General features: G+C 37.3%; 2 protein-coding genes across 4 annotated transcripts; one reads left to right on the top strand and one right to left on the bottom strand.

Moving 5' to 3' along the window:
* Window positions 1–3,169: 3,169 nt before the first annotated feature.
* Window positions 3,170–10,752, bottom strand: LOC107599883 (thread biopolymer filament subunit gamma-like). 3 transcript variants are annotated; one of them, XM_016291597.1, is made up of 9 exons: window positions 10,053–10,752; window positions 9,855–9,915; window positions 9,638–9,733; window positions 9,173–9,352; window positions 8,955–9,080; window positions 8,075–8,295; window positions 4,717–4,754; window positions 3,465–3,497; window positions 3,170–3,314 (listed from the first exon to the last, which is right to left on the bottom strand). In XM_016291597.1, exons 1-9 carry the CDS (start codon window positions 10,691–10,693, stop codon window positions 3,271–3,273), a joined length of 1,440 nt encoding a protein of 479 aa, XP_016147083.1. In that variant the 5' UTR covers window positions 10,694–10,752; the 3' UTR covers window positions 3,170–3,270. The 3 variants fall into 3 exon arrangements, with proteins under 3 accessions (XP_016147083.1, XP_016147081.1, XP_016147082.1); XM_016291595.1 differs by lacking the exons at window positions 3,170–3,314; window positions 3,465–3,497 and adding an exon at window positions 3,593–3,756; XM_016291596.1 differs by lacking the exons at window positions 3,170–3,314; window positions 3,465–3,497 and adding an exon at window positions 3,676–3,793.
* Window positions 10,753–17,580: 6,828 nt separating this feature from the next.
* On the top strand, window positions 17,581–21,168 carry bfsp2 (beaded filament structural protein 2, phakinin). The gene is made up of 8 exons (XM_016291599.1): window positions 17,581–18,140; window positions 18,690–18,772; window positions 18,887–19,043; window positions 19,132–19,293; window positions 20,176–20,304; window positions 20,387–20,622; window positions 20,793–20,878; window positions 20,988–21,168. The coding sequence occupies exons 1-8, from the start codon at window positions 17,712–17,714 to the stop codon at window positions 21,029–21,031; spliced, it is 1,326 nt and encodes a 441-aa protein (XP_016147085.1). The 5' UTR covers window positions 17,581–17,711; the 3' UTR covers window positions 21,032–21,168.

The following is a 21,168-nucleotide window of genomic DNA, read 5'->3' as shown; positions in this document are numbered from 1 at the left end:
CAGACTTTTGAATTTGTTCTGTTTAAATGAAATTAAACACTATCAATTCTCAATTCATTATCATTATCAGTTAATGTTACAGAAAGCCAGTTAAAGCCAGTACTTACTCTACGTTTCTTGAGAAAAATGTGGACTAGTCATACAGATGAGCTGTTGTGTGCTGTCTTCCTGATCGCTATGATCACTTTCACGTTGTTTTGGCGCCGTCTGGAAAATATCTGTTTTGCAGAAGCTTTTAAGGTCTTGAGGTTTAACCACAGTGACGCACGCACAAGAGCGTGAACTCTTTTAACTTTTTTTTTTTTAGGTTATCTTGGATCTGTTGCTGCTTTTCAGAATGCAATACTGATTGCTAAATTCATCTTATCACTCATTTCCAGTCATGATTTGTATAGTGATAAGAATGGTGTTGGTAAAAACTGGCCTTTTGTGTGATAATTTGTAGGGTGTATTGATTCGCATGAATAGGTAAAGGTTGGAAAAATGGAAACAAAGTGTATGCCACAAGAGGTGAAGGGTGTTGACGTCAATAATTAAACCCAGTGGCATCTAGGTGTCCTTTACGCAAGCCAACCACCAAATGTTCCTCTTTTTTTTTTTAGTTTTCAGTGACCAGGTCAAATGAAACACATGCACGCACACATATCTCTTTATCTGAGTTTTTAGGCCTTCCTCAAACTGTGGTTTGAGACCTGATTGGTTAAACTCGAAAAACTGTTGAGGAGGTAGCATGTGATTCATTTTAGACTGCTTCCTTTCAGTGTTAAACATTTCTAAAAAGAGCTAACTTTTACAGATTCCTTATCTGTAGGTTATTTCACTAACCTGAAAGTGTTCAATCACTGATGCAGGCATTGTTTAAGTTGATAGAAGCTAGAAGCTGATGCAATCCACGTCTTGCTTTAAATCAGTGCAAACTGATGTCAAAATCAGTTTGATTTAGGTGGTGTCCCTCCTGGTACACCAGTTTGCATGACAAAACTGCATCACCTAGTAATGGTTGTGGCACCGTGAGATGAGGACAAACATTTGTCATTTACTACCTTGTACTGAGAACATACTGCGGTGAATATTTGCACGACATGCTAAGACCACAAGGCTATAGAGGAACAAAGCACTTATAATCACATACCCCCTCATGACTGTTGTTTAAGTTGGAGGGTTTATTAATTCACTCATACACTTTGCAGAAACCCAAAATTGCATTTTAGTACTATTATTTGACATATGCAGTGACGAAAGAAAGATTTCAGCTTGTCTGTAGCTGCCATGCTTGGTTAGTTTTAGTCACCCACTCTTTTTGTTTTTCTAACTCTTTGCTCTACAGTAAGGTTGAACTGAGGTGTACATCTGTTTGGGTTTGTTTGTTTGAATGCCAACGCTTCCATTATACCCTTCTAAGTCACATGATGTTTTGAACAGTGTCATGAGCCCTGTGGCATCACAGTGTTAAAGTGACAAATTAAAATAGAAAAAAAAGTGAGTAGCATGATTTCACAAAGCGTGACTTCCTCAATTTTCTCGATAGAGCAAACATGAAATCTTACTGTCTGGCAGCAACTATAAAGGACTTCTGAAGGAGTTTATAGCATCATTGTATCTAAAGAAGTGATACACCACTAAGTGTATATTACTATAAAACATAGAACCAACTAAAAGCACACAAAGGTCACATATACTTCTGGTGGCTGTTGGGGAGTAACTAACTAAATTAGCACCAGGGTCGGCGCCAGAGCGCACAAAGTGAGGAGGCAGTCACAATTTTTGGGGGGGGCCGCTCATTTTTTTTGGGGGGGGGGCTGCTTTGAAAAAAAAAATGTTTCTGAAAGTAATTTTCAGATGCAACGGGGTAAAAACGGGATAAACACAAACATGCAACTTGTAAATAAAATAATCTGATATATAGCCTATGTACAATTTAATAACATAAAGCCTAGTTTGATGTATGAATTGAGTGTTCATCAAAGATTGCATGCGGTCGGAGATTCCCGTGTTTACAGCTCCGTAAAATAACCCACTGGAAGCTCTGTAGTTTTGCTGTATAGGTCTATAGATAAAAATATTAAAATTACAAACACACAATACTTCCATTTCTGACAAAAAGAATGTAGGCCTAGTAATTGATGTTATAAATACACACGCCTGATTTTTGTTTTAATTATCCATCTTACATAAAAAAACAACAAAAAACATTTGCAATCAAGACAAAAAAGCCAGAAGTGAATGTAAACCGGATTTGGCCCAGACTCTGTTGCTATCTGTGAAGCCAAGCATAAGAATAGCCTACTAATGTAAATGTGTTAACCCACAGTAACACATTTTAACAGATTAATCGCATATTTTCGTTTGCTGCATGCTTTTAAAAACACAATAACATTTTTTTTTTTTTGACGAAAATAAAAAAAAGATACGTCTCGTATAAGTTGCATTTTCAGAAATAATAACGGCAGGCCTAATAATGTTGTAATGTACCAACATTATAAACACTATAGGATATTTTAGTTCCCCTCACTTTACAACAAATCCTTTCAATTTAACCGTATCAGAACAGAATAAGAATTTAAAAATATATCATTCTAATGGATAAATATACTTGCAGTATATAATAATATATGCTTAGCAATAAACATGCCAAAACAAATTAATTTATAAAGAAACGTAAGGTAAAGTTGGGCTTACTTCTCTCAGGCACAAATCCAAATGTGTCCATATCCGCGATGTAGCTGAAGCTAAACTATTAGCCTTATTAGGGTGAGTAAACGACAGAAAAATTTTATTTTGGTGTGCCCTATCCTTTTAAGGGCCATTTTTGCACTACTCTGTATTGTTATGTAAATGTATGCTACATGCTATGTCCCTTTAGGGACCTAATAGACACAACCAGTGAAAAATCAGACACGTTCCCCACCTCAACTGTACTCTCTCATACAATTAAAAGTTATATTCTTTCTAGTAAATCTGTTTATCTTAAACAGTCCTATCTCTCATATGTAGTTTTGAAAAGTCTGACAAGTTCAGTTTCATTCATTCAGATGACTCCAAAGAGGAATCTGCCATTGATTTTGAGTTGTTGTTTTTTTGTGCTAATACCAATTTTTATTTTTATTTATGCAAATGAGGCCTAATTTAGCAGTAAACTGTTACAGAAAAAAATGAAACAAGATTCCATCCAAAATGCAGCTTTATTGGAGAAACAAGGAGGGGACTCCTCACATTTGGGCTGGGGGTCTGCATTCATCAAGGATGCATTGACTGGATGCATCCCAGCATTCAAGAGGATTCAGTATCATCTGCATCGGAGATGACTGATGTCTCTGTGTAGGAAAGATGAGGGAAGTCACATGCTGGCATTGTTCATGACTGATGAAAACAGCAAAGTCACATGGCGAATGCAAGGGCATTTCAAAAACCCCACAAACAGAATTTCACTTCAAATCAAATGGTTGAAATGATTGCGTCTGTACCTGTAATAATTTCTTTGACCTTTATTTGCCCAGCTGTTTGAAGAAAAGAAAGGGGAAATATAAATGGAAAGAGAGACACAGTAATAAACAGAGAGAGAAAAAGACAAGTCATGAGCACTAATAATAATCTGTCAAATGCACAACATTCATAAACCTGAAGCCGTTTCTGTCCTACACTGCCCTTGCATGTTAGAGTGAAACTTGCCTGTCAGGATGTATCTAGTTTGTATGTCCTTTGGGGCAGGGTTATGGGGGGAGTCCTGGGGGGTGCTGGTGTGGGGCAGGGCCCTCCCTACAGAATGGAAAATTGCAGATGCCCCCGGACTTTACTATTCAATAGGAAAGCCTAATCAAAATTATAATACATCATGGTGCTATTTATATTTTATCAAAATCTAATGGATTAACACACTGTTTTCCCCATAAAAACCACAGATTTCCACTTTAGCAGAACTAGCAAAATCCAGATGTCAACAACTGCGTCACTTCATCATGTGTATAAAAAAGGAAAACAAGAATGATCAACTGCTGTCACGTCAAGGCCAAATTTTCGTAGTTGTGGGGTGTATTTAAAGGAACAGATAAAAATCCACACGACCTTCCTTCCATGGAACACAAAAGCAAATTTTAAAGCGTATCTTGACCAATCTGTTCAATATAATGAAAGCGAATGAGGACTGGGGCTGCGTATCCATTTCACAAACCTGTTTAAATGTTACATTAACAAATCGGACTGATCTGATTCTCACTAAACCTATGATCTGATTCTGGTCACAGTGATTATCAGTGAATAATAATAATGTAAATTTTAAAACTTGAATCCAAAACTTTCCTTGTCTATCCCACAGAAGAAAAGAATGTCATGAGGGTGTGTAAATGGTGACAGAATAGTGAAACTTTGGTCATCTATCTCTCTGTTATCTCAGATAGCAAGGAGATCTTTCTGTCATCTCCGTCATAAAAAATTTTAACTCATAGCTATACTAACAAACACATTCTGTTGGTTTGAAGACATGCAATGTATGCTCATAATTACAATTGTTTTGTGATTAACAGTAACCAAGCAAACACTCAATAAGATACAACCGTCTGACCACAAAAGCTTTCCAAAGCAGTCAGGAAACTCCCTGATGACTGTCCCTAACGCTTTTGATACCATCACTGCTCTGTTTCCTTTCGATTTGTTAAACTGGCACAAGCTTTTGGTTTCCATTCAGTCAAAGACATTGAAACTTTCAAAAGCAGCTCTCACCTGAAAAAGTGTAGGACGACTCTGTAAACTCAGGCACCCTGAAAGCCACAAAGTAATAATGAAAAAAATGTCAAACAAAATCGCAGCAAACAGCACAAATCTCTTTATATTTATCACCCCAAACTGTATAATAGCTGACTTGACATTTCAAGCAGTTTTATAAGTGTGTTAGGGTAATACTTTCCAATTTATTTATGAAAGTAATTGTAAACTATAATAATTAAGCTACATGGAAAACTCAGTGGTGTAAATGGCCATAATTCACTGGGGGAACACTAGCTTTTTGGGGGGTGACAACCCCTTCTTAGATGGCCTTACAGATGCATAAAATGCAAATGTATAAAAACCTTTATAATCTATAATAAGATTAATCACATTTAACATTGTGTAGGAATCTGCACATGTGATAATGTAAGCATTGTTAATGACCCCTTGTATTTAATAAAAAAAGGGAGAATGAGTACTTGTGCTCCTAATTTAAAAAAATCTGGGAGCATCTTCTGAAAAAAACTTTTTTTCTAACCTTGTGAAATGTATAATTTTGTATGTCAAATTCATAAATTTGTGTTCATAAACTATTAAATTTTTTTAATTAAAACTATAAATTGAATTATAATAATAAGACAAAGTCAGGAAGATTAAGTTACCAAATCAAAGGAAATTAGTATCAACAAAATTCATCTTTGCACTACAGCGGTGCACAGAAGAACACAAATGTGGCATTTAGATATATTTACAGACTGTTTAAGGAGGCTCAGAGGTGGCATGAATGCATTTACATTCATAATATCCTTGTTATGAGATTATGTTGTGAATCTGTAAACACTGAATTATTTTAATAACTGAATGATACTTTTAAAATGAAACTAAAACCACCAGTTGGTGGTGGCACTGTCACTGTCTTTGTCACTGAATCACTCATTCGATTCATTTAAACGGCTGATTCATTCAGGAATGAAGCAAGTGACTGGGCGAATTCCAAACGGAAGACTTTGCTGTTCCCTTCGCTAATGGACTTCTGGAAGGTCCCTTCGTGAAGGGATTCAGTTGTTCACTTTCGTTTGGAACGTCCCTACAAATGGCGTCCCCTTCCCGAAGTGCCCTTCAAGGGCGCAAAAAAGCCATTTGGAATTCGCCCACTGTCTTTATGAATGGGTCATTGAATCAGTGACTCACTAGATTCGTTCAAAAACGTAGATTCATTCATAAATGAAACACCAGCTGTGTTTGCATGGAGATGCAGCAGCTCGGCTGTGACTTTGTGTGGAAATATATTAGTTGAGGAAATACAGCAAAATCAGATAACAGTGTTCCTAAAATATAAGTCACTTAATATTAACTTGTATATTTTTTGCATATCTTGCGTGTAGGCCTATTTTGATTACTGTGTGCGTGCTTGTGAAAGCGTGGTAGATTATGATAGGCTACCGTTTTCACATAACTTATGGGTCTATTGTGTGTTATTCTGTTATAGCATCTGTTAAAGTAAGACATACAGATTTTCGGCAAAAATCACGGTTCATCCTAGATAATTTACCTGAAGCAGTCTGCTTTCACAATCTATTCTGGAAGGAGTAGGACGCGTACCGACAGAGAAGCATTTCCATTGGCTGCAGTCTTCAGGTATTATGGCCAATCACAAAAGCCGACATTGCTTAGCTAATGTTTAAGGGATACAGCAAAAACTACTGAGTGTGCGCACATCAATATAGCGTAATTTTTCTCAACCATAATTACTGTTTTTGCATTATTGTAAGGGGTAGGTTTTGGGTTGGGGTAGGTGTAAACGTTAATAAAACACAATCTAATAGGTAGAAAAATGAAAGGGGTCATATGCAGAGGCGGCCAGTAGTGAAGTATTTTTACTCTGCTTTAAAAGTACTTTTCAAGTGTCTGTACTTTATCAGAGAGTCTTTTTCTTTAGAAAATTTTACTTCACAACATTTCAAAGCATAATATTGTAATTTTTACTGCACTATGTTTCATATTAAATATAATTGAATACTTAATTACATTAGTAAGTATTAATCTATTATTTTCTTACATTTACTCAAGTAAAGTTACCCATACTAGGAATTAGTGCTCTGCGTTTAACCCATCCTAAGTGCACACACACAGCAGTGAACACACACACACACACCGTGAACACACACCCGGAGCAGTGGGCAGCCATTTATGCTGCAGTTGGGGGTTCGGTGTCATGCTCAAGGGCAACTCAGTCGTGGTATTGAAGGTGGGAGACCTGTACATTCACTCCCCACACCTACAATTCCTGCCGGACTTGAGACTCGAACTCGCAACCTTCTCTAACCATTAGGCCACGACTTCCCCATAATACTTAATATTACTTAATATTCTTAAGTATTAAAGGTAAAACAAACAACAACTTTTATTTATGAAGTTAAGTGCAGTAAAAAAGTATGATATTATGCTTTGGAATGTAGTGAAGTCAAAGTTTTCCAAAGAAAAACACTCTGATAAACTACAGATACTTTTTAAAATGACTTGAGTAAAGTAAAAATACTTCACTACTGTTCGCATCTGGTCATATGATGCGATTTCAAGTTTTGCTTTCTCTTCGGAGTGTTACAGCTGTTTGTGAATAGATAAGATCCCTAAAGTTGCAAAGACTAAAAGTCTCAAACCCAAAGAGATATTCTTTATAAAAGTTAAGACTGGTCCACGCCATCCTAAAATGCCTCGTTCAAACACGTCCCCACATGTCTACGTCACTGTGTGGGAAGATTTGCATAACGCCGCCCAAATGTTCACGCAAAGAAAGAAGGTGTAACTTTATTGTTGCTGCCGCCGCCATGTTGTGAAGACGCTGTGTGTTTCGTTGCGAAAGCGAAAATACTTTGTTTGGCCTTCCAAAAGAGGACACGATCAAATCAGTGGTTAGGTTGTATTTACAACACTGTTCCAGAACAGTTCAACCCAAATATTCAGATGTGTGCAGCGCATATTATGGAGGACTGTTTCCTGATCCTGGGAGAGTAGACTACAATGCCGGCTGTTCTGACTCACAGTCTGTAAGTACGTTTTCATATTTAAAGAATTTGCCACTGATGATTCAAACGCGAGTAACAAGTAACATTTCCGTCACACGCTTGAGGTATTCGGCCAATCACAACACACTAGATAGCTGGCCAATCAGATCGCTTTGTTGGGATGTTGAATGGATAAAATATAGAAATCCCTTTCATTTCCCAAAAAATCTAACCAATTGGAACTTGGAACTGACCTAAAATAGACACTTTCCCTTGTATTGTAAATTTATGTATATTTTAACCTAAATTCCTGGTGTTAAATTAATCAAGTTATATGTGAACTACCCATATGATTATGGCATAGTTACTTGAAGTCATCTCCTTCCAGCAATTTTCTGTAGGTGGAGATTTCAACGTCCAGGGCGAGTTTGATGTCCAGCAGCTCTTGATAGGCCAGGATCTGTTTGTGGAGGTCTGCTTTAGCCACCTCTATGGCTGATGTGAGGCTAGCGATCTGTGCCTGGTATTCAGCAACACCCACACTGGACTGGGCCTGGGCCTCTGCTAAACTCTGCTCCAGAGTCATGTTCTGAAAACATAAACAACGATCTCCTGACCTGTAACAACGCATTGTTTTTCTCCTTTTGGACGACTCCAAAACAAATATTCTCCATAGATGGGGGTCAGGGTATGCTGTGTTTCAAAGACTAATGTTTTTAATTTAGTCTAGAATGGTTTCATTATTTTTTCCAAGAATACTTTTACAACTTTACCATACAGCTTCATTAAAAGTACCAAAAAACTCCACCTAATTCTTCAGCATTTTGATATCTCTTATTTTCAGACACTGAAGTTATTGTAAATGATGTCAGAATACTCTTGAAACGTTTGAGTTGTCTGGGAAATTGTTTCTTTTGCAGCAGCTCAGCTTCTCTTGTGGCATTGGGGCTTTTGCAGCCAATATGAAACGGCTGAGATCAATAAACCACTTCCTATGTCATCTGCTTCCTGTCCCAGACAGCTGTGATTTATTCAAGAGATGTTTATTATATGCTGAGAACCTGCAGTGAAGCGTTTCACACTGCTGACGAACACTGTCTCTCAAGGGAACTGCTACTGTTGAGCACCTTTACCATCTGAACACCGCTAAAAACATAATTTCATCTCTGTCAAAAGTGTCTGACTTTGACCCAACATCACACATCTGTTGTATCTCAAAGCGCATCATTTAAAAAGTCAAACACTTACTGCGGCTACAAGCCCTTGGAGCTCTAAATTCAGCGTCTGCATCTCTTTCCTGGCTGCTGTGATCTCAGCTTTAGTTGATGACACAGCCTCTGTGTTTTTGGCATTGGTCGTCTGAATCTCATCCATCTAGATTCACAAGTAGATAGAATAAGATCTATTAGTTGGAATGCCAAAATGATCAAACATTTAGACAATGCGAGCACTTCCTGTGTGCATACCTTGAGTTTGTAATACGCCTCAGCCTCCTCTCTGTGTTGCTGCACAGATTTCTCATATTCCATTCGTATCTTGTTGAGAGCTGCAGAGATGTCAAAGGACTTCCCAGTGTCTACTTCAATCATTGAGACTGAAGTGTCCATTGTTGTTGTGCCCAGTTTAGATTGCAAAGATGACAGTTCCTACAGTGACAGATGCAACAAATTAGTATGGCATATTAAGTGTACACAATACAATACATTTTATTCATAGACTACTGTTTTTTTTTAAAGAAATTAATACTTTTATTCACAGAGGATGCATTAAATTGATCAAAAGTGACTTTTATAACTCTGTTGTGTGACACTATGTTGTGTGACACTATATATATGAATACATTTGATTTTTAAAATAAAAATATTTACATTATCTTGATTACTCCATGCATGCATTTCAGATTTTATTCAACACATATCTTTAATTTGTACCTCCTCTTGTGTTTGGTTGACAAAGTCCAGTTCATTTTTCAGGCTGGAGTATTCGGCATCCAAGTCAATTCTTAGGTCAGAGGCCAATTCTATGTCCTAAAAAAGGATACAGACGTGTGGTCAAAGTTTTAGTTGTCTACGAACAACAAATTCAATTTTAAGTCAATAACAGATCAGTTTCGATATACATTGTGTGATTGAATGTCATCCTTCTCACCTTTTTCATGGCAGCAATGTCAGACTCAAGCTGAAACTTCACTCCTTGTTCAAAGTCAAGCCTTAGAGAAAATAAAAATGTTATTATTGACAATATGTTGTGTCATTTTAAATGTTTAAATAACATTAAAAAGCTTTTTTATAATTGTATCATAAAATATAATGCTTTTTTAATGTCATTAAAAAAGGAAACACTCACTTAGCCTTCAGTTCATGGGCAGTTCCACGAACATTGTCCAGCTCAATCTCCAGTTTAACAGTGTCGATAGTGAGAGTTTCCAATGTGCTGCGATATTCACTCAGCTGGGCCTCATACTCCACCGTGGCAGTCACAGATGACTCTTGGGACACATCCGTCCCCCCAGTCAGATGGGACAGCTTGGCCTCCAGAGCTGCGTTCTCCTGCTGTAGCACCCGTACTTTGGCCATGTACGTGGAAAAGCGGTCATTCAGCCCAGACAGTGTGTGCTTCTCAGCCGCTCTGGAAAGTATCGGGGCCACAGAACCACCTGATGCTGGTCCGGCAGCGAGCGTGGCGCTTCCACCGAGTCCTCCTGCAGCAACGGCACGACCCATTGCGAATGCAGGACTGGCAACCAGTGCACCACCGCCACCACCACCACCACCCAGTGCCAATACTGCACCAGCTCCTGCACCACCAGCAAGGCCAAAGCCGAGACCTCCACCAGCTCCAAAGCCCAGTCCTCCTCCCAGCCCAAGACCTCCACCTAAGCCAGAGCTACGCCCGAGCCCCAGACCCAGTCTTGCTCCACCACTTGCACCAAACCCTCCATATCCCCCAGACATCCTGGAAGAGGCCAAGGAAATAGACAAAGCCATGGTGAACAGCTATGGATGAGCACTGAAGGATCCGAGTCTGAATCGAGCTGAGAGTGCAAGCAGGGGGCGAGACATTAATGCTTGCTCTTTAAATACACTGAAGGGAGGGAGGGCAGTGCAAAAAGAGACACTCCACAGAGAAAGAATAAGCTGTAACTTGTCTCATTGGAGAGGTATGGCGTCGGTTGTCAGTTAAATCTCAAAATATTCTGACCTGCAGGCACATTTTCCTACTAGGATGGGTCTTCAATCTAAATGTTGTATTTCAGTAAAAGCTGAATGATGAATATCACCCCTTTTTTTTCCAAACGTGTCATGCACATTTACCTTACATTCTGAAAACTCCCCATCAGAATTTTGAAATGAATTTAATCTATTTTGAATTACTTAAGACTTTCTGAACATGTAGGGTCACCAAACAGAAATCCCCCCCCCCCCCCCAAAAAAAATTTTTTGTTTTCAAACAGGTTTTCCAAACACATACGCTTTTTAAAATCTGCTGTCTTCACTTGTGGAACCACAGAACATTTTGAGCCAATCCCCTAAGTGAATAAGCAAAGGAAAGTGACATTATAAATGTTGCTTTACAGCATAATGTTCCACAAAAATGCATCAGTGTTGTTATTGTTAACTAAAATGAAAACTATTGCAAAATAACTTCTGTAAATTAAAATATAAGTGAAATAAAATAAAATATATATATTAGATGAAGTACTTATAAATGGTTGAAGACCATGGTTGAAGAAAAAATGACACATAAAAATTACTTTAAACTAAAAACAAAAATTAAACTGAAAATGTAAAAATAAAAGCTAATTCAAATATATAAATACAATAATAAATATTATATACTTAAATACTACATAAATAATTTACAAGCTATTTTAAAGTTTTGAGCTTTTTTACCATAAAAAATTACCACCCAATCTTCAAAGATACTATCTTTACCAAATTCATTTATTTATTGTTGTGTGGAGTCCTAGAACACTAACTTTTATGTTTTTACGCCAAGAGTGCCACGGCGTATGCGTGTGCTGCTGCTGATGCAGAACATGCATGTGCTGCACCTTGTTTACAAACAGAGGAATGCATGCGCATGCGTTGTGGTACTCTCGAAAATGGTGGAAGACTGTCACTTGGAGGAGAAGAATTGTTGAATAAAGTCGTTTTCTTTTTATATATATATATATATTAATTTTTTTTTTTTTTTTTTTCACAAACACAAAAAATATTCTCATAGCTTCGTAAAATTATGTTTGAACCCCTGATGTCACATGGACTATTTTACTGATGTCCTTACTACCTTTCTGGGTCTGGTAACATTTCAGTTGCTTTGCTCTCTATGGAGCGTCAGAAAGCTCTCGGATTTCAACAAAAATATTTTAAATTGTGTTCCGAGGATGAACGAAGGTCTTATGGGTTTGGAACCGCATGAGGGTGAGTAATTAGTAAACTAACTCTTTAAGGCTGGACTACACCACAAATTTTGAACGGAAAACAAATGAATTTAGATTGAATTTAGATCTGAAATCAATTGAAAATCTGAACAGATTTTAAAACACTAGTTATCATAAACACCATATTTTTACAGAGAAAACATCAGACACCAAGGCACAACTTTTTTGAGCAATGTTGCTTTGGCACTTTCCCATTGAGAATGGGTAACAGATTTCTATCTGGATACTTTAGATCAGTCCTGTGCCCTGTGTCTCTCACCTGGTTGCCCGTTGATGGCAACATTGCTCAAAAAGTTGCCCCGTGTATTTTCAGCCTAAAGGAATCACACACAACACACACACACAGAAACATGTGCCTTGTTGCTAGTAGACAAAGGAAAACAAAGCTAAAAAAACCTTAGATTAGAAACACACTAGACAATTTTCTATGAATTTTGCCTTTACGTAATTCTGTTATCACAGATCTCTTGCATAAGGTCAATGCTTGCTTGGTATCAGTAACATTAATAAAAAGTGGAATCTAACAGACATCTGCTTGGTCTTGAAAGTCTCAAGGGCAGACTCTACTGATAGGTTTGTGCCTGTTCTGATGGCAGGTGAAGCATACCTTCATTCATTTTGCGAACTCATGATAGAAAAATTGACTAGCATCATTTGACAAGAAATTGTATTGTAAAGACAACTCAATTGTTTTAAAGAATGTGCTCTTTAAAAAAATTAAAAAATAAATAAAATCATTCAATACTAGATTAGAATGCATAGACTCAGAATCAGACAAGAATAGCAATGTAATTTACAAAATCCCCTGGCCTAAACAATAAATAACAGGGAAACATAAGGGGAAATCACACTGTTGTTTTCCTATCAGATGAGGAATTGTCTCTGGTTCAGTGGAAAGATGTAACACTTTTTTAAATTTCTTTGAATGTCATAACAGTATGAAATGTACACTGCACTTCTGCCAGGGTTATTTAGAGGAGGAAGAGGTTTTATTCCATTACTGATTATTTTGATACTGGAGGTTTATTAAAAGAGACAAACTCATAGGTTAGGTTAATCCGCCTTGGTTTAAAATATAAGAGTATAGAGATATAACCAGCAGAACTTTGGTGACAAACTTGGCTGGAAGACAAAAAGTACATCAAACTGTACCTTAGTAGTTCAAAAGGCCCCTTGGAACAACATATTTTAAGAGCTTTCTGCTATGAGAAACAAATGTGAAACAAAAATTGATTCTGGGTTACATACTGAAATGTCTGTGTTTTTGTTCACATCTTCATAATCTGACAAAATAATATTACTATCTCATCACACTAAGAGATTAAAGCATCCTAGAATGGCTTACAGTGTTAATACAACTGCAAGTGTGATACTGTAATGTAACAGTTTAATAAGTTCATATTGAGATACTTGCTTTAGATACAATATCGCCAGTTAATTTGTTTTTGCTCCCCCAATGAACATAATTCCAAAAAAAGCAACCACAGTCAAGTCGTTGCTAATTAAGTGAATCATTGTTTGAATCGGTTTAATGAATGATTCAATGACTCACTTATTAAGACACCTGCTGTGTCCCAATTTGCATACTATCAGTCCTATAGTATTCAAAATTTGAGTTAGTGTGTCCCAAAGCATTGTATGTTGAAAAAAGTATCTCAAAGATACCCGGATTGTTTACTATTTCTGGTGGAAGTGCAGATCCATGCACACTGTAATGGCTGATGTTGCTGGAGACAGGATGCATGTAAATAAGCAACTAAGCAACAGAACTGTCCATTAAAGATGTAATTATAACAAAGTAGTGTGTCCCAAACATGGATCACGGAATGAACCAAATTAGAGGGGGGGGGCTTATATATTTTTAAGCTATGATTCTGGATAACTGATTTTTAGAATATAGATCACGGTTCATAGATCACCTGATTCTGAAAACAAAACATACGACAACCAAACAAAATAATATGTAGGCTAATTTACTCACAACAGTTTTTGACAAAATATTATATTTAATGTAATAAATGAGGCTATTTAAAAATATTTATTAGGCTACTTTAAATGAATTCATTATGACAAAATCATTGAATGAAGACTTGTTTCGTCCAGTTTTTTAACAAATCTCTTACATGAATGATACAGACATCAAATACATTTTAACAGTCACTGGTCGCCACCTACTGGCATAATGTAACAAAATCTATATTTGAAGTGCAACATAGTTCCAAACGTCATTTACTCAGTTTGATCGCGGCTGCGCAACATCAGAGTTTATGTCAGGTGTCCTGACATTTTATCCTACTCGTCAGATTGTCCTACCAGGGTTTACTGCGCATGCACACATCAATATTGCGTCCTTTTTCCTACGCTGAATAACAATATTTAATGTATCTGCATTACTGTAAGGATAGGTTTATGGTTGGAGTAGGTGTAGACTTTAATAAAACACAATCTAATAGGTAGAAAAAAATATTTATTGTTGGTTTCCTGTTGCTGTATCCCTTCAAGCCGCAGCTACGAATATAATATTACATAATTACTGTATTTGCATTACTGTAAGGGTAGGTTTAGGGTTGGGGTAGGTGTAGACATTAATAAACCATAATTTTACAGGTAGCATTTTTCGTTGTCAAATTGTACTATCCACTTTTTTAATGGGAGGTAGCAAGATCTGACAGGGTAGCACAAATCGACAGAACACCGGACTAAACTTTTATCCCAATACTTTCATTATTATTTAATGTTTGCAACACAGAAATGTAGCCTAGCCTACATGATGAGCTGCTCTCTCTGGATCAGTGGCTCCGCGAAAGCAGGTTTAAATATTCCTGTGTGACTGTCATTTCAAAAGTTAAATAGACATAGTGGAATCATCAGTTAGGAATAAGATTGCATGTTTTAATCGAGATCGCAATCTTTTAAAGATTAATTGTGCATGCATATGAGCCTATAGCCTATGTATTTTTGTAGCCTTTGTCATATACCAGACCTCAAAAGTAACCCGGGCCCGGGCCCCGGGCCCCGCTTCCACGACCCATGGTCCCGAAGCTTATTCTGCTATACTCTCAAAAGCATGTTCTTCCTATTCTTCACAAAAAGAGTACATTCTTTTAAGGCGTAGTATAAGTAGGTGAATTGGGACGCAGCACTACACATTCCTGAATTAATCAATGCTATGAACGAATCGGTTAAGTGACTGATTCAATGACTCACTAAAAACAGTGGCTGTGTTCGAAATGCCATACTATCATACTACTCTTACTATTTCTGCAGTATCCAGTATGTATGCTGTGCATAGTATGCAAATTTTCTGTATGCATGTTATACACGGATGACCTACTATATTCTCCAGAATCTGCTAAATATAACTCAAATACACTGAAATCAGTACAGAAGCTGTTCGGAATGGCATACTACCATACTATATTGCAGTATGCTGTGTGTATACTGTGAATAGTATGTGAATGTTCTGTATGCATGGAATGCCCGGATTACCTGCTACATTGGCTGAAATTTGATGTATGCATCTGAAGACGCTGCATGGGATACTGTTTCCCAGAACGCAATGTGCTCCATGTGACATTTCATCTTCAAACGCGTGAGTGAACTGGAGGTGGGGAATAGTAATTATAAATGTAACACTTGTATTTGTACGTATATACATATACATGTAAACTACAATCTATCGCTGTGTATCTAAACAGTATCGTTAGTAGGACATAAATTGTACTTTAATCTCTACAGCACGTTTCTGATCATCAAATGACGTCACCTTTATCTTTATAGCGCTTTAAACAGTACAGATTCTTTCAAAGATATTAAATAATAATAATATTGCAGCAATATAATATATAAATAAAATGTATAAATAAAAATATTTCAATTATGCAAACAAAATTCAATTCCACTGTTAAGTAGCTCTAAAAAGAAATGGAGTGTATTACTCTAAGGACAAATAGACCAATTTGTTGGCAGAGGCTATTTACATTAACTCCTGGACAATGCTCCGGTGTACTACAGTATTGAGGTATAAATATCTGCCACCTAACTACTATTTACACTCCTGTCGCTAAAGAAAATGCTGCTATTTTAGTGTAAACAGAATTGATCATTATTTGCACTTAGTGTAACTAGAATATATCACTTTTTAATATATCGGCACTTAGTTAGCTCAATTGTTTCTGAGGTAACAGCCTTGACAGCTGTGCTGAATTAATGTTCAGTGTTTGTCATGTGACAGCACTTAAGCATACTACTCTGAAACATTTATTGCTTATTGTATACTGTTTCCCACACGCAGTATGCACTGTGTACTGGGCAGTAAGTAAGTATGCCATTTCGAACACAGCCAGTCTGTTCTTGAACGAATCAGGGATTTAACGAATCATTTGAATGAATGACTCATTCATGACTTATTCACTGTCTCCACCTACTGGCATATCGATGTTAACGTGCGGAAAGAGTTATTGAAAAATCCCTACCACAAATGCACAGATGGGACAGCCTGTGATACAAAACGTCTGAAAATGTGAAAAGTCTGCTGGACTGAATGCTACTAGCATTCTCTACTACTGTAAATTTATGTCTTTAAGAAATAGTAGTAAGCCTACCAATTGTATTTCAGTAGTAAGTAATAATAAGTAATTCAGTCCAATCAACTCTTATGGAATGTCTCTCTGCCAATCAGCTTCGAGCACAAATTGTTGAATATATAAGGAGACAAACACACACATCTACCCGCCATGCCACTGCTACAACAGTGTTTAAACTTTTCATTTTCACACTTAGCGAATTGTAAAAAGAAAAAAGACTTGAGGAGCTTGAGTAAGCGTAATGTTGCTATGTTTACTTTCTCAAGGTAGGTCGCTGTGGGTCAACCAACAAACAGTCAACCACATGCTGTTTATAGCCTCATTGATCAAATAAATGCACTTTTTTGTACCTGTGATTAAAAAAAGAGATACAGATGAATAATCTTATCACTTACTCATGAGAAACAAATTCTGACTTCTCTGTTTTCAGGACAGTTAAAAACATCTTCCACTGACAAACAGGAAGATGCGGTGAAGAACACTTATCAAATGCAAAATCGTCTTGTGAAACAATTAACTCTTTCTTTCTGTATTTGTTCATGTTTACTGCTGGTAACATAACATTCTGTATTTCTCTCAAACACTCTTATGTGCAACACACACATGCACACACACACACACACAAAAGTGCTCTCTTGGTTCATTGTGATGATAGTTTAATTTCCACACTGTCATTGTCAAACATAGTCATATGGGATATACATAGAGCTTTCCTGAGAAGACCACTGTGCTGAGGCAGCCGAAAACTGCCTAATGGTGATGAACAAAGAGCAGTGACCAGCATCACCAGGTCTCTGTCACAATAGTACTAAAAACAAAGAGACTACTTTCCAGAAGGCCAGGCCACCATAAAGAGGCATGCGCTCTTAGCTGTTGCTGTTTAGCTGAGGGGAGGTCAGTGGATATTTGCGCTTGCATTGTGGTCATGTCTATGGACTGATAGTGGCCTGTCACTTAAAAAGCATCAGTACAGGAATGCCTCTGCCACGACGCCGATCCTCTTTCCTGGGCCAGGCTGCTTCCGAGCGGCCTGGTTGTGTGGGCCGCATGAGTGCAGCAGGCACCTCTGCGCCTCGGGGAGTGTTTGTAGGCATGGCTCCCACCGGAGGAACCAGCAGCCTGGGTACACGCGTGTCCCGCAGAGCTCTGGGCATCAGCAGTGTGTTTCTGCAGGGCCTTAGATGCACCAGTGTTCCTGTGGTGACCCTGCCCGGAGATCGAGGCCACCTGTTTGGCTTCGACAGCCTCAATACATGCCTCCTGGAGTACCGCGATAAAGTTCACGCTCTGGAGCAACTCAACCAACAGCTGGAGGAACAGATCAGACACTGCTTGGATCGTAAAGCCATCAGCGCCGGGACATGGACTGGCCTGAAACAAGACTGGGAGGATGTTTATATGCAGGTAGGAGGATGTTTGACAGGGTTGGATTAATACATCAAGCACAGCAAAACACAGCAAAAATATATACAGTATATTTTTTTCTAGTGAAATATTTTTTACATCCATTAAACTTTTTTTTCCCCCTTCAAATTAAAAGATTCATTCAAGATAAAACACAAATCTAAATATATCATAAATATAGAAAAATATCCTAAATTAAGCTCACTTTTCTGACCTCACTGACAATTTTTTATTTAAACATAAATTCAACAAATAGAATATATTTTCAATTTAGTTTTCTTTTCGTATCCCATTAGCACTTTTTATTTTCTTTCTTTTAATTAGTAAGATGTATGGTTTAATATATTGAATATATTAAATAATTATAAAGTTTTCTAAAATTATTTGAAATTTAATGCATTTATTTATTATGAATATATACAATTAATATATATTTTAGATTAGAAGGGGTTTAATATATAATAAGGTTTAATAATTTAATATAATTCTTCATTTATATATATATATATATATTTGAAATAAAAAGATACTCACATTTACTTCTCTCAGGTCAGTGAGGCTATCCTGGACAATGCTCGACTTATGCTCCAGACTGAGAATGTTCAAGCCAATGCAGAGGACTTTAAAGACAGGTGTGAGTGTGATTAAAATAGAGCAACAGATTTTAATCATATCACTAGCTTTTATATGCATCAGCAGATTTCCATCAAATGGTCTATAGTGTGTTTCTATGCATAATTGTGTAGGTATGAGAATGAGCAGCCGTTCCGTAAAGCAGTGGAAGAGGAAATTAACTCTCTGTACAAAGTCATTGATGATGCAAACCTGAGCAGGATGGACCTGGAGAATGAAACTGAGAGCATGAAGAATGAGCTGATGAATCTGGAGCAAAATCACATTGAGGTGAGATAAGACCAGTTCAACACCAGTACCCTCTTCGCGAGAGAGATGTTTCAGTGGTAAATTAGCATCTTCTTTTGCTCTTCTTCAGGATGTTAGAGTGCTCTATAAGCAGATATCCGGCCATGAGGTTGATGAGCTGGATGCTCCCACTGAGACCAGCCTGGACCAGATTCTAGATTTTATCCGCTCCCACTGGGAGAAAGTCATTGAGAAGAACCGTGCTGAGACTGATGCCTACCTTGAGTGCAAGGTAAACCATTGAACATAAGCCTATATAGACTATTTTATCACACAGTGCTCTGCGATTCTTGATTCTGAATGTGTCATCCTGTGGCCAAATATTTTTGCACAATGACCACCAAACTGTATAACTGACTGTTTTCATTCTGTAGTTTCTTTCATCTCACATAAAATACTTTGAAAAGACTTAAAGGTCATTTAATGCATTAGGTATATCAGGAACTAACAGTGAACTAATACAGGGTTACATAATTTATTAATCTTTTTCTTGAACACCAAATCTACATATTAGAATGGTTTCTGATGGATTATGTGACACTAAAGACTGGAGTATTGACAGCTGAAAATCCCGTTTTTACCATCAGGAATAAATTACATTTTGAAATATGTGACCGTGGACCACAAAACCAGTCTTAAGTCGCTGGGGTATATTTGTAGCAATAGCCAAAAATACATTGTATGGGTCAAAATTATAGATTTTTCTTTTATGCCAAAAATCATTAGGATACTAAGTAAAGATCATGCTCCATGAAGATATTGTATCTGTAAATATATCAAAACTTAATTTTTGATTAGTAATATGCATTGCTAAGAACTTCATTTGGACAAATTTAAAAGCGATTTTTGCAATATTTAGATTTTTTTTGCACCCTCAGATTCCAGATTTTCAAATAGTTGTATCTTGGCCAAATATTGTCCTATCCTAACAAACCATACATCAATGGAAAGCTTATTTATTCAGTGTATAAATCTGAAACATTTTTGAAAAATTGACACTTAAGACTGGTTTCGTGGTCCAGGGTCACATATATGAAAATAGAAAACTGTTACCTTGAATAATAATATTTCACAATAATTATATTTTTTATATTGCATATTTGTGAATGTGCAGCAAGCTGACAGTGTGAAGAGTAAGCTGAGTCCAGAGGAAGAGGAGCTTGAGAGTCTGAAGACTCAGTGCAATGATGCTGGGTGCAAGATTCAGAGTATGCAGGCTGAAACCGAATCCATTAGAGCTCTGGTAGGACAACCTTCTCAAAGCAAAGATCATAAAGCACAACAGTATTCAATACCCTAGACTGAACTATGCATGATCCCTCCAGAAACGAGGCCTGGAGAATGCTCTCAACGACACCAAGCACTGGCATGGCATTGAGCTCCAAAATCTGGGCTCTGTTATCGGAAAGCTGGAGGCTGAACTCAGCGACGTCCGCGGGGACATCGAGCAGCAGCGCCGTGACTATGAAACCTTACTCAACAATAAGATGAAGCTGGAGATGGAGATCGGAACATATCACGGAATCCTGGATGGAGAGGAAAGCAGATTCTACTCCTCAACGTAAGGCTTGTTTTCAATCTGCTTATTAAAGGACAAGACAGCAGAAGTCCTGACTCAATCTTCTTCCTTGTTCCTCAAAAGTCTTAACTTCTTAGAAAGCCTCCCTAGATTCAGTTTCTGTGATCCCAGACCAATCTCTCAGATAATCACAATGTTCTTCTATACTGCAGGTTCCCCGGTGGTTCTTCAGTCCCTGAGGGACGAACTGATCCCGCACCTTCCACATCTGGACCACAAAGCAGTCCACAGACTGAAGGTACTCTTTCCATCTACAGGATATAGTTCTTAAAATATCTGATTGTATTGTGAATAATAGGTTTAACATTAACAATGAAGATTAAACATGTTTTGATGTTTTCTATCAGGTTCTAATGCTCCTGGTGCTCCAGAAGAAAGCAAGCTGGAATGATATATTTTATTAATCTTTGCAAAAAACTTGATTTTCATTTGTTTCTCTTCACTTGTAATTTACACCATCTATAGACTACATGATTACTGTGCAGGTTAGAAATAAATAAAACTAAAGATGCACTAGCTAAGATTTTA

Source organism: Sinocyclocheilus grahami, unplaced genomic scaffold (genome assembly GCF_001515645.1).
Source record: "Sinocyclocheilus grahami isolate Dianchi unplaced genomic scaffold, SAMN03320097.WGS_v1.1 scaffold274.1, whole genome shotgun sequence".
NCBI lineage: Eukaryota > Metazoa > Chordata > Actinopteri > Cypriniformes > Cyprinidae > Sinocyclocheilus > Sinocyclocheilus grahami.
The sequence above is the reverse complement of the archived record's forward strand: the minus strand, read 5'-3'. Positions and strand labels throughout refer to the sequence as shown.

What these genes read in the sequence shown, in the direction of transcription:
- LOC107599883 (XM_016291595.1), bottom strand. Translation starts at nt 10,693, where the DNA reads ATGGCTTTGTCTATTTCCTTGGCCTCTTCCAGGATGTCTGGGGGATAT. An exon ending in GCCCATGAACTGAAGGCTAA is followed by an intron (nt 9,916 to 10,052) that starts GTGAGTGTTTCC and finishes ATTTTCTCTAAG; the next exon opens with GCTTGACTTTGAACAAGGAG. An exon ending in ACATTGCTGCCATGAAAAAG is followed by an intron (nt 9,734 to 9,854) that starts GTGAGAAGGATG and finishes ATCCTTTTTTAG; the next exon opens with GACATAGAATTGGCCTCTGA.
- bfsp2 (XM_016291599.1), top strand. Translation starts at nt 17,712, where the DNA reads ATGCCTCTGCCACGACGCCGATCCTCTTTCCTGGGCCAGGCTGCTTCC. An exon ending in GGGAGGATGTTTATATGCAG is followed by an intron (nt 18,141 to 18,689) that starts GTAGGAGGATGT and finishes TACTTCTCTCAG; the next exon opens with GTCAGTGAGGCTATCCTGGA. An exon ending in AGCAGATTCTACTCCTCAAC is followed by an intron (nt 20,623 to 20,792) that starts GTAAGGCTTGTT and finishes TCTATACTGCAG; the next exon opens with GTTCCCCGGTGGTTCTTCAG.